This window comes from Barbus barbus (assembly GCF_936440315.1).
Source record: "Barbus barbus genome assembly, chromosome: 44".
NCBI lineage: Eukaryota > Metazoa > Chordata > Actinopteri > Cypriniformes > Cyprinidae > Barbus > Barbus barbus.
The window spans coordinates 25,563,687-25,577,043 of NC_136722.1; the positions used below are offsets into that span (position 1 = coordinate 25,563,687).

The 13,357-nt window shown below is 34.6% G+C and overlaps 1 protein-coding gene across 10 annotated transcripts in view; it reads right to left on the reverse strand.

Annotated features, from left to right (window-relative positions):
• LOC306863442 (receptor-type tyrosine-protein phosphatase mu-like) overlaps nt 1–13,357 on the reverse strand; it is a 234,528-nt gene that overhangs the window by 144,881 nt on the left and 76,290 nt on the right. For all 10 annotated transcript variants that reach the window (XM_079406771.1, XM_079406777.1, XM_079406776.1 and 7 more), the window contains exons 3-4: nt 9,083–9,357; nt 1,218–1,296 (exon numbers count right to left, since the gene is read on the reverse strand). In XM_079406771.1, the coding sequence (XP_079262897.1) occupies nt 1,218–1,296; nt 9,083–9,357 (354 nt within the window). The remainder of the gene's footprint in view (nt 1–1,217; nt 1,297–9,082; nt 9,358–13,357) is intronic.

The following is a 13,357-nucleotide window of genomic DNA, read 5'->3' on the forward strand; positions in this document are numbered from 1 at the left end:
TATATCTGTCATAATCAACTGCTGTTTATGAAAACTGATCCTTACAAAAGAATCAGTGGAGCTTCAGCATTTAAAGGACCAGTGAAAAACAATTAATTACATTTGGGTTTGTTTCAGTTTTGTTAAAATTTCTAAATATTGCTAAGGAGCTTTTTACTTTGGCTTTTATCTAGGATTTTTTAATGTGTTTTTTCTATGTTTAAAGAGAAACATAGAAAAAAGGTTTTATTATTTTTTGGTTTTAAGTTCCATGTTTTGTTATGCATTTTACAGTATGTATATTCATTTTTGTCATCTGTTTTTATCTTGTTATATTAATAATTTACTTGTTTTCATGTGAAGTGCTTGTTATAATGCAAATTTGCGCATTTTGAGCAGCATTCTTTGTACAAAAGGTGCTATATAAATTACATTTATTATATAATAATTATTAATAAAAATGACAAAAGCACATAACAAAAATACTAAAAATGAAACTAAATTAAACATAAAAAAATGAAAGGTCATTCAAAATATTAATAGTAATATATTAATTACTACAAAATGTATTCATATATATTAAATAATACTAAAATAGTTTTTTTTCTAACACAAATCATCATATGCCTTCAGAAGATTTGAAATACAGAGCACAAGTCATATGGGTGACTGTTATGATACTTCATTGAGTTTTAGTGTCTTTTTTTGAAGCTTCAGTTCTTTGTAATTGCAAAGGAAACATCAACAGAAGAAAGCCATGAAGGTTTTGAACAAAATGAAGGAGAGTAAATGATGACAGAATGATCATTTCTGGGTGAATCGTCTCTTTAAAATGTGGCTGGATCACCAACAACAGCAGCCTGAACTGTGACTAAACAGCTAATTGGCTATTAGTTAACATTAACTAACCCACACAGCCTCCTCAGTGACATCAGCTGAAAAGAAAGGAAGAAGCAAAATAAAAACGAGCCACTACCGAACGGTCAAAGTGACTCACGTTCAAACAAATCAACACGCACACACAGACTAATTCTTTTAGCTTTGTGTAGGATATATTTTGGCGAGTGATGAGTGTTTGTAATCATCTGAGCTATCCATAGAGGACTGTGGGATTGCAGTGTTTGGTGACTCTGTTCTTTAATCTGCTTTCAAAGGAAGCGCGTCTGCGGTCGGTTCTGTGTGGCAGCAGCAGATAGTGAAGCCGTTTGACACATATGTTCACGTCTCATGACACTTACTGCATTGATGGCCCTGACGCGAGATCCCTCTGACGGCCAGCAGACCCCGTTCACCGGACGCCACCACCTCAAACACCAGCTAAAACCAGAGACACAGAGAGAGAGAGAGAGAGAGTCAGCCTGAGAGAAACCATCAAACACAACACTTCATTAGCATTAACAGATTCACAACAGACACCACAGGCAAAACCAGTGTGTTTTCATGCTTTGGTCAGTTTTGAGGTCTGTTTTGCTTCCACGTCTTCTGTCAGACTAGTGGGGGGAAAAAACACATATTTAAGCGTTTATGTTATTGCACTTTATCTATTTGCATCTGTAAATTTCAATTACAATAAAACCTTTAAAGAGTTTTTTCTCCACTTCATTAGCACTTACATACACCAAACTTTACAGTTTTATTCCTCTCTATATTATTATGTTTTTTACTGAGGGGTTTGTTTATATATCATTCACACTGATTTATACAACATTTTACCCCTAAAAACATGGTGAAAATGCATATATGTTTAAAGGCTGTGAGTTTTATCTCCACTTCAGCTGCACTTACATACACCAAACTTTACAGTTTTATTCCTATCTATATTCTGAAGGTTTTTACTGAGGGGTTTGTTCATATATCATTCACACTGATTTATACAACATTTTACTCCTACAAACATGGCGACAATGTGAGTTTTTATCTCCACTTATACATTTATACATTTTATCCAAAGCAACTTACATAAACCAAAACGCGAGTTTTATTCCTCGCTATATTCTGAAGGTTTTTAATGAGGGGGTTTGTTCACCTGATTTTATACAAGTTTATTCCCGAAAACATGGTGATTTTTTTTTCTGCCTGTTGACAGTATTTTCTGATTTATGGAGTGATAAAAAGAGAAATTCAAAATCTCCACAGGAAAAAACCTTTAACTCTAATATGACACGTTTGAACCTAGTTTTATCCAATTAATAGATGAATTAAAGGGGAAAACGCGTTTTTTTTTCTTCTTGATTTAAGAATGACCTCTCTTAAGGCGAGACACTACAGCCAAAAGTTTCTTTCATGCACTGGTCAATTTTGAGATTTTGGGCTACTTGACTTAAATAAATAAAATGCACTAAAACAAGCATTTAAAAGTGTATTTTGAATGTTTTATCTATGTTTTATGTTGTCCTGTGTTTCTCACAGGATCTGACGAGAGAGAGTTTGCATGTTTTGTCATGTGTTGTTTGGAGCACCTGTGAGTGTTTCTCTGATCACACAGGAAATAGCAGGTTAAAGCCAATCGCTCAGATTACATGAACACTGACATCAGGCAGCCCCGTGGCACTGCGCTGCTCCTCTCAGGTTCTCCTCCTCCTCGTATTGTGCATGGAGGATCTTGTGCCTGTGCCAGAGCTGAAGACGCAGCAGGAGCTCCAGAGACGCTCCAGTGCTTAACAGGGCCAAAAGTCCTGATATCATCACTGGCCAGTTGCAAAAATGCAACACGGTCTGCGCTTACTGAATGCAAAACACAGCAGATTTGATATGCCATGAGGGTGTGCAGATCTGATTCTGATGAAAAACACTGCACATCTATAGAAATCACACAATAATTCTGCTGTATCATCACCAATGCCCACATGTAATATGATTTTTTCCTCTTTTGTTCACTGGACAAGAGAAAATACATCAGATGATAATACCACGGTACTATTCTGACACTGAAATATTACATATTGTCATATAAATGTACCATGATATTTGTGTATAACCATGGTAAATCTTAAAAACACAATGTGATGCCATATGACTTTGTAGCTGTCAAAAAACACTGACTATTGAGTGAAGTTATTTCAGTGTTTTTTTGTTAACTAAAACTAATAAATATTGTGCAAGCTGAAATAAAATGATTAATATGAGATGAAAACTTTATATTTCGGAAATGAGATGTTGAAATAACATAAGTACTAAAATTACTAAAATTAATAAATTTTAATAAAAATAAATTAAAGCCAAATATAAACATAAAAAAAGAATACAAATTACAAACGCACAATTAAATTTTTAAAACTTTTCTAATCAAACTTTTCTACTCAAACCATTTTTCCTAATTAAAAGTAAAATGAAAACGGCTGATGACATGAAAAAAACAGACTAGGTACTTTTATTATTACCATGATATGTGCATAAATTTACATTATATTTGCAAAATACTTCTAAATAATACTTTAAAAGTATAATATTAAAACACAATATTAACATGTTACCATGTCAAAATCACAGCCATACTGTGGTACTTTCATATACCAAGGTACTCATTACCATGTTCATATAATATTAAGATGTTACTTCAAAGAATTACCACGGTAGTATGTCTATAGTAGTGTCGTGGTATTTTCTGATACGCTTTGAGTCATTATCGCTCTCAGAGTTCAGGTCTTTAATATCATTCAGCAGTAAATGTTTCTCAGGAGACACTGTCAATGCGGCCTGAACAAAAGAGCATATTAAACTAATCATTAGCGGCACACAGATCACTTTATTAGGCCAATCAAATTGATTTTCATTCTGCTGTCGTTAAGCAGATGTTCGTCAGAATCAAGGCCTCTAATTATGGTTTTATGACGGACTCGTGCAAGAGCGAGCAGTGAGATTCTCACTGTGTGACACGTCACTGTGAGCAGGACATAAACTCAGTCCCACCATGAATTCATATATATATATATATATATATATTACACACACACACACACACATATATACATATGTATGTATGTGTGTGTGTGTGTGTGTGTGTGTATAAAATTACTAATAAAGACAAATTTATAAATGAAGAGTGTTTTCAGTTAGGTTCAGGTAAAAATAGAAATTAAATTGGGGAAGACGTGGCTTAATGGTTAGCGAGTCGGACTCGTGATCCAAAGGTTGCGGGTTTGAGTCTCGGGCCGGCAGAGAGAGAGAGAGTGAGAGTGTGTGTGTGTGTGTGTGTGTGTGTGTGTGTGTGCACGTTGGATGGGTTAAATGCAGAGCACAAATTCCGAGTATGGGTCACCATACTTGGCCGTATGTCACTTCACTTTCTTTCTTTTTCACTTTCTAAATGTAAAATGAAACAATGAATTAAATATACAATGATCTTTTTTAAAGTTATTTTATTTATTTAATTTTTTTGTTTTGTTTGTTTTGGAGGTTTTTAAGCAGGTTTATTAGGTTGCTGTCACTTTAAGACCAAATGCATGGTCTGTTTTTAAATTGGAGTTTGTTTTTACTGGATCAATTTATAATCTCATGAATAAAATGAATTATGAAGTAAAGAAATATAACAATAACTTCAGTATATGCACATGAATATCTGTAATTGAAGATACTATATTTTAAATATGCTTATCATTTATTTTGATCTGAAAAGAAAAAACTGAATAAAATAAACAAGTATAATCTGATCTCAGTTCTTCTCTAATTACATAATTAATCTGATGTAAAAGTTTAGTTTGTTTCACTGGGTTTTGGACACACATGACCTCCTGTAACGCCCATCAGCGCATCAAATGACAGACGATGTCAATAATTGCAACTCAAACGTCATTTAGAAAACGAATAGTGTTTATCTTCAGAGTTTGAGTCTGATCTCTTTTGTTCTGGTGTTTATTTTCAAAAGACTCAAGCCTCATCGGTTTGTCAATCAGCCTTAAACGCACAGTTTCTCCGCTCCGCAGGAACAAAGGAGAGGTCAGAGGTCACGCGTTTGTCCTCCATCTCACCTGTGCATTAAAAATATCCAGCGTGAAATGTCACGGCATTACGGGACCGACACAATTCACATACTCAAACTATACTGTCAATTAAAACAGAAGCGAGCGCGATGCAATTAGTCGTTGTGCACTAGAAGAAAAGCGCAACATGAGATAAAAACACAAACCCTGTAATTACAAAATAAGAGAGCAGAGGATTTTCCCTGTGTCCAGGTGGTTTCATCTTGACAAACTCTTAAGATACAGTGCAATTACACAAACCTGCAATTAGCCTAGCATCGCTAATTAGCCACAGCACTGAAGAATTGGCGACTGCATTGTTAATCTCTGCTTGTATTAAAAAGTCACAATCGCATTTCTCAGCAATTACGCACGCCGTGGCAGAATGGAGACGCGATTCGTGTCTCTCAGCAGATGCTGCTTATTTCTCTGAGGACTTCTGGATGCTTTTGTTGTCAGTTGTCCAGCAGTCTCTCACGGGAGAGCTGCGCGTTTGACGAGCATGTCTGAGCATCGGGGTTATTTGTTAGCGAGAGGACGCTGATGCTCATGATAAAATACTAACTCAAGATGAAGTGTGCTCCCAACGGAGGAGACATCACACATCACACACAGCACTGAGAGTCTCTGCTCCTTCTCAGCTGTTTCTCCTGAGAAAAAGACCTCAGGAGTCTCACATGAGTCTGCTCTTGAGTTTCAGAAGAGATCTCAATGATGCTGTGCTGGGATTTGACAAGAGAGTGAAGTGTGCAATCAAAAATCTCAATTTGAATTATCATGAGTATTGAAGAAGCACAGAGCAGAAGAAGTGTTTGAGAAACCGGTTTGGAAAATAATTGCTATTTGCTTTGAAATTAAACAGTGATGCAGAAACTACATACAAACATAAATGTATTCACCAGTAGGTGGCGATGAGTGGTTTTCGTTACGAATAATTAATGAGTAATTGAATCATTCAATGAATTGATTCATTCAAAAGCATCAATTCATTCATGAACAAAACAAGTGGCTGTCTTTATGATTGAGTCACTGAATCATTCACTGAACCAATTAGAACAAAACAGTGATTCATTAAGGAATAAAACAAATTACTGTCAATGAATGAGTCATTGAATCATTCACTGAACCAATTAGAACAAAACAGTGATTCATTTAGGAACATAGTAACTGTCTATGAATGACCTTGATTGGTTGGAAAGTTAAGGCAATAAAAAAAGTTACTGTTTAAGAACGAGTCATTGAATCATTCACTGAACCGATTAGAACAAAACGGTGATTCGTTCAGAAGCAAACTGAGCCTGAGCCTGGTTTCTCACAAGGCTTTTTCTTCATTTCTGTCACCGATGCAGTTTTGGTTCCTTGCAGCTGCTGCCTCTGGCTTGCTTAGTTGCGGAAGCTTGACTGATTGCACAGACACTTTTGGAAAAGAGCTGAACTGGATCTCTGAATCATCAATGATCTGGCTTTAGCTGGAAGACGACTCTTTGTTATTGTCCTCTTGCATTATTGACAAACTATTTTCCCGTTTTATCTCTGTAAAGCTGCTTTGACACAATCAGTATTGTATAAAGCGCTACATAAATAAAGGTGACTTGATTAATTAAATTATATAAACAAATTATATATTTTATATAAATTAACCCATTTAATCCCTAATTTTTTTAATCCCCACAATTGTGACCGCTGGGATAATGTGTATACTGAAATTAAACTATTTCTGCAGTCATTAAAATTCTTATATATCTCAGCCCAGTTATTAACACATTTTAAACCTTTTCATCACATTCTATGGTTACTATTATACATTAAGAAAAAAAAATAAAAAATCGTATACAACACTGAATAGGTTTACTAAGATACAAAGAAAAATAGTTATCCCACAGGTCACTATTGTTGAGATCAATATGTTTACTCATTCTATGTCCACACTCAACAAAACTGAATAATTGTGAATTCATATATTAATACCAGACACCTTACATACATTACTAGCCTTTTGTTTTGATGTCGTCATCATCTCATGGTGCAAACAGGAAGTAAACTGCTCTGGTCATGTGACAAAGACCCTTTATTTTTTCCATATTTGCAGAAAATGCACTAAAACACTGGTCAGTAACATTTTTAGAGCTTTATAAATGAAAACAGTCTTTATGGTCACTATTGTGACCGGTGGGATTAAATGGGTTAACTAATAAATTAACAGAAAAATTCACTCTATTATTATTACTATTCATATTTATGAATTATTTTTTCATATTTTTATTTATTCATTTAAATGTATTAATTTAAATGTAATTTTCTATGTATTTTAAGGTCCCATAATACCAGTCTGAGTGTGAAACACAGCATGTGCTGCTCTGTGGTGGTGTTTCACTCATTCAGACTGTCTGTTCTGCCCACTTCATTTCCTAACATGACTCTTTTTGTGTCCATATGTTCATAAAAGAGCTTTTATCCAGAAACGCCTCTCATCAGATGCAGAATGTCGTACGCAGAGGGTTCGAGGAACTTCCTGCAGGTCGGTACAAACCAAACTCATTTGTGAGGCCGATGGGGGAGCGTTTCATCGAAAAATAATTGAACTTCCTCTTTTAATTAAGGCGGCGGCGGCGCGTGGACCAGTGGGAAGCTGCTGCAGTCTGGCAGGTGTCGAGTCGCTGAACACGAGCCACTTTGTAGGTTTGTGTCAAGAGCAACAGGAAACATAATGAATTAATGAGACGCACCGCAGCGTTGGATGACAGAACTCAATTCAATTCTCTATTCTTGTTTTATTTTTTTTAAACCCTCTAATAGTGCTCCTTATTCTTTTTTCTATCCTTTCTACTTTGTTTTCTTTTAATTTATTATATTAACAAAACAAAAAAAACAAAAAAACTTGGGTACTGCGTTAGACGGACACTCGTCACAGCACTCAGCCCTACATATTATTGGACTTTTGTTCATTTTGATTGCTTCTATTGTCCTCATTTGTAAGTTGCTTTAGATAAAAGCATCTGCTAAATGACTATCTGTGTCCCTGCAGCACAAAAGCAGTCATGAGTAACACAGGTATATCTGTAGCAATAGCCAACAATACATTGTATGGATCAAAATGATACATTTCTCTTTTATGACAAAAATCATTAGGATATTAAGATCATGTTCCATGAAGATATTTGGTAAATTTCCTACCATAAATATATCAAAACTTCATTGTTGATTAGTAATATGCATTGCTAAGAACTTCATTTGAACAACTTTAAAGGAGATTTTCTCAATATTTAGATTTTTTTGCTCCCTCAGATTCCAGATTTTCTAATAGTTGTATCTCAGACAAATATTGTCCTATCATAACAAACCATACATCAATGGAAAGATTATTTAAAATGTGTACAGCGGTGGCCGAAATGATTAGAGCACTAGTATCTTCAGCAGCTAAAAATGGTTTAAAGTCAGTTATTTCTATCTTTTGCTGTAGTGTGTGTCAGTAGGAAATATCAGTTTACATTTCCAAACATTCATTTAGCCTTTAATTATAATAATCCAGTGAGATTTTTGAGATCTGATCTGATCATCATCCAGTCTGTCTGAAATGACATGAAGAAACAGAACAAACTGAGACTAAATCCAGAAGAACTGTGTCTCTGCTTCAAGAAACCTCCTGCAAAGCTCCTGAGAAACTCTGCTCAAGTGCACCGAGGACAAAAGCTGCTTTAAACACAAAGCATGCGCACACCAAATATTGATTTAGTTTAGTTAATAGAAGTTAACTGATAAAGGAAATCTATTTATGACATTATTTTTGACAGCATCCTCATTTTACAGCATTTTTCTACAAGTGCCTAAAGCTTTTAACAGAACTGTAGCTTTGCAGGAGGTTCCTTGAAGCGTCTTGGAGACAAAGTTCTTCTGGATTTAGTCTCTCTCAGTTTGTTCTGTTTCTTCATGTCATTTCAGACAGACTGGATGATGATCAGATCAGATCTCTGTGTGGAGCACTGGCTGTTCTAGACAGAAATCTCACTGGAAGATGGAAATACTAGTGTTCTAATCATTTTGGTCACTGCTGTAAATCTTAATAATAAAAAAATTGTACCTTGTGACTGGTTTTTTTGGTCCAGGGTCACAAATGTAAATGACTACATGAATGAAGACGTTCTCACCTGGTAGAAATTGGGCCAGAAGGTGCTGATGGCCAGCTCCACCTGCTGCCATTTCTTCAGAGCCGGACCGGACGAGTTCCACACAGCGACGCCCAGAGGACTGTTGTTCTCCTTCACGTAGATGAGGATCTGGCCAGGGCTCGAACCCTCTCGACCGGCGCCGTAATACTGGAATATGACGCAGTGGGTGTCGTTCTCTTTGACCTGCGGCATGTAGAGCTGCGCTCGCTGACCAGAGACCCGGTCTGATGTGTTCACCATCATAAACGCTGAGCCTGAGGACGGGAAATATCAAAGGTTACCAGTGTCGGGAAAAGTTACTTTTAAAAGTAATGCGTTACAATATTGCACTAATTATGTTATTTAGTTACTTTTTATGGAAAGTAATGCGTTGCGTTAGTTTTGTGTAACTTTTTTAATCTGGGCAGGGCTTGCTTGTTTGATTTTAATATAAAAAGTTATATTTTTGGCAAATGGAAAAGTCCTTTCACACCAAAAGCCACAGGCTGAAGGAAAAGTAAATTCACGTTTGTACAGAAGAACACAGAAGAAGAAAGTTCAGCACTCATCAGCAAAAAAAAACAAAAAAACAAACAACATCAAATGTTAGTTTATCTTGAGTCATTTTTGCTTATTATTAGTATGATTGAATTGGATCATCGAAGGTCACTGGTTAATAAAATGGGATTAAATACATAAAGGATGCATGTTTGGGTCACATTCTGTGTTTTATTGATTTTGAGGAATACTGAATCTGTTATTTGTGAATGCATGTTCATATTCTCAACATGCGGACAGGAGAGCTTTCAATCAATAAACGGGAAAAAAACTGGTGTTACTTATTTGAAAAATTAACTCAGATATTTTCTTGTAAAATAAAAAGTAATACGTTACTAACATTAATCAGCAAATAACAGCGGAGCATCCAGAAAGCAGGTTATGTGCTCAAGTGTACAGTGGTGATATTAAAAGACAATTGTTATGTGTTTCTGTCATTTATAATTTTTTTAATAGGTCTATATTGTTTTTTTTATCAATTTTATTCACGTTTTAGGTTTTAGTACTTTATCTTAAACTAAAGGAACGTTAGAAATACTAAAAAAAAAAAAACTGTTACTTGACATAAAACCTCAACTAAAATAAAGTATTAAAAAAACATATTTTGGTTAACATTTATAGGCCTATACATTATATACATTCTATATATTAAGTATAACAAAAATGTTTTTATGTTCTAGTCTTAGGTTAATGGCTGAAATGAAAGCTGTCATGATCAAAAAGTACAGAATATTAATCCTGCAGCATTATCCTGATGTTATTATCCACACTGTTTCAAATTCTCATCATGTGTCCAGTGTGTCGCTGGTTTGTGTTCACAGGAAGTGACCTCAGCAGGAAGAGGAATGGTGACACTGATGACCCATTGCAGACAGACTGAGGTCTCTGACAAACGCATCACTTCCTCTGAGAAAACAACCGTGTGCTTGAGTGCGTGTGTGTGTGTGTGTGTAACTAGCTCAGGTGTGTGAAGTGTTTGCTGGACTAACAGCGCTGTGGAAAAACAGCTAAAGACAGGAAGAGTGTTTCTAAAGCGGTTAATGAGTAGCTTCTGTCACATCAGAGCGGCTCTGGACGGAAAGCAGATGTTGACTTTAGAGCCGTGTGTTTGTTTGTCCGGAGCGACTGAATCTCATTTAACTCATTAATACTGCATGAAAACAAGAAGAAACTCTGCAGCATTTAACTCTAGAAAACTGCTGTATCATATTAGATGCATGAATTTCTCTAAAACTGGAAGAGAAAGTTGAATTTCTCTTTCCTTTTCTTTCTAAATGATCAAACTACATGTAATTATACAAGCGTCCAGCTTCAGCGGCTGCTTCTCGTGTCAAATCTTGACTGATTTTGATCAAGTAAAGGTCAGAATAACTGCAGTCATATCTCCAGATGAACTCTTACTGGACTGAAGCAGCTCAGCTTCACTTGATTCTCCATCAATCATTTTCTAGATAAATCAGTGCGTCTCAAATCTGATCATCAGGATCTTTTGAGGAGTGTTTGTTTCCAGAAGCTTTACTTTCTCTGTTCCTCAGCGGAGGAATGATCTTCATCTCACATCTTCTGAGGATCTTCATCTCTCAATCAGCATTGCATTGCATGTTTGGATCATTTACATCTCATCTTACTGAGACATATTACTGGAGATATAGAGTGACCGCTGATATTTAGATCATTTTAGAAAGATAGTAGAAAGATCTCAGTGATTTACTTTACAAGCAGCAGAATTTCATCATAGAAATATCAGCATCTGCAGCAAATTGAATAGTTTTTTCCTCCATATTCTCACTATATGAGCCATAAAAGCCTGATGCACCAAATATCAAATGCTTTTATTTTTGTCTAAAGGTTCAATGAACTGTTCCATTTCCAAAAACAGATTTTCCAGGGTTAAACCAGATCAGGATCAGATGTGATGTTTTCTGAACTCTCTGGACTGAAATCATCTGAACAGACGCAGACGCAGACGCAGACGTGAGCATATGCCAAACCTACTGTCACCATGAGCTCATTACTGAATCTGCTGACACACACAGCACATAGCCTCACATCTGTCAGTAAACACAGCGCTTTATACTGTATGCATTACTCTACGATCAGAGTCTCATCCCACACACACTCACATGCTGCAGAAACAGACGTAAGTTAGGAATACAGAAGACAGAATGATTTTCAGGATGAGGTTATTTTAGTATCTTTGAGATGCTATTATAGTTTCATTAATATTTTGAGTTAGTTTTTCCTTTACATTATATTTACATTTTTTTAATATTTTGGGAAAATTTTGGTAATTTTTATTAGTTTGTCTATAGATTTTTATGCCTATATATTTTTTTATTACTTTATGTCTGTTAACTGTTTTCCGTTTTAGTTTTCTTTTTTTTCAGTTAAAGTTCCTGAAATTATTATTTTTTTTTATATTATTTATTTTTATTTCGATATAAATTATTTGCTGCCACTGCGAACCACAGAAAACAGATGGATGGATAGATTTGTGTTATTTATTTTAGTACATCAAGTTAAATTAAATGAGAATGAGAAATAAAGTGAAAAATATATTTAAATTAATATTTTATTTTAGTTAGTTTATTCTAATAAAAAAAAATATTTATTTTTTTAGTTTTTTTATGTTTTATTGTAATTACAAAATGATATTTTGGTAATATTACTTAAATAATTTTTATTAAAATACAGATATTTGTTTTATTTATGAAATTTTAATTTAAGGTAAAGCATTTCATGTTTTATTGCAATTAAAGTTTATTTATGATTTTTTTGTAATATTATTTTATTATTATTTTAATATAAATTCTGTTATTTATTTAAGTTTACTTTATGGTTTTAGTTCTGTTGCCATGCTAACATGAAGCATGCATTAAATATTACAATAATAATAAATTATTTGTTATTTACCTGAAAAGATGAATTACTTCAAGGCACTTGTAGCAACAATAAAAAGCCTTAAATTAACTGGGCTAAATCATTAAAATAATTAAAAATGTAGATCTATGCGTTTCGACTTCAGAGCCTTCTTCAGAATACACATCAATTGTTCAAACAAGTGTTCTTAATTATTAAGCAATCAAAGACAGCTGGTTAATCAAGCTTTCCTTGTCTTAAAAATCATACAATTTTTTTTTTTATGAAAGCTTAATTTAAGTAAAGCATTTTATGTTTTATTTCAGTTATTTATGATTTTTTTTGTAATATTATTAATTTTAAATTTGAATATAAATTTTCTGTATATTACACAGAGGCTGTTAGTGATCACGGATCGATAACATCTCACCCTCTGAAACCTGTGAGGGACAAATCAAAGCTGTGATCTTGAACGAGTCTGGCTGTGTGTTCTGGGTTAAAAGCCATTAACACACACTTCTGTTTCAGCCGGAGAAACTCTAATCAGCACATTAGAAACACAGTCTGATGTCAGGACGGAGGAGATTTATGAGCTGAGCATCAGCCGGATCATCCAGGATTTTCTTGTTGGAAGCGTGTCGATTAAAAATATCATGGTGGAACTAATTAGTGTTGATCAAAATAAGTTGTTGAACTTCTTTAGGGTTAGTAATTATGATTCCTGAACTCATCAAGGAAGAATTTCCCAGAGGGACTTAAAGGCAGCAGGAGCTCCAGCTAAAAACATCATTCTGCTTACTTAAAAAAATTATTTACTTTAAAAATAAATATAATTATAAACACAAAATATATAAATAT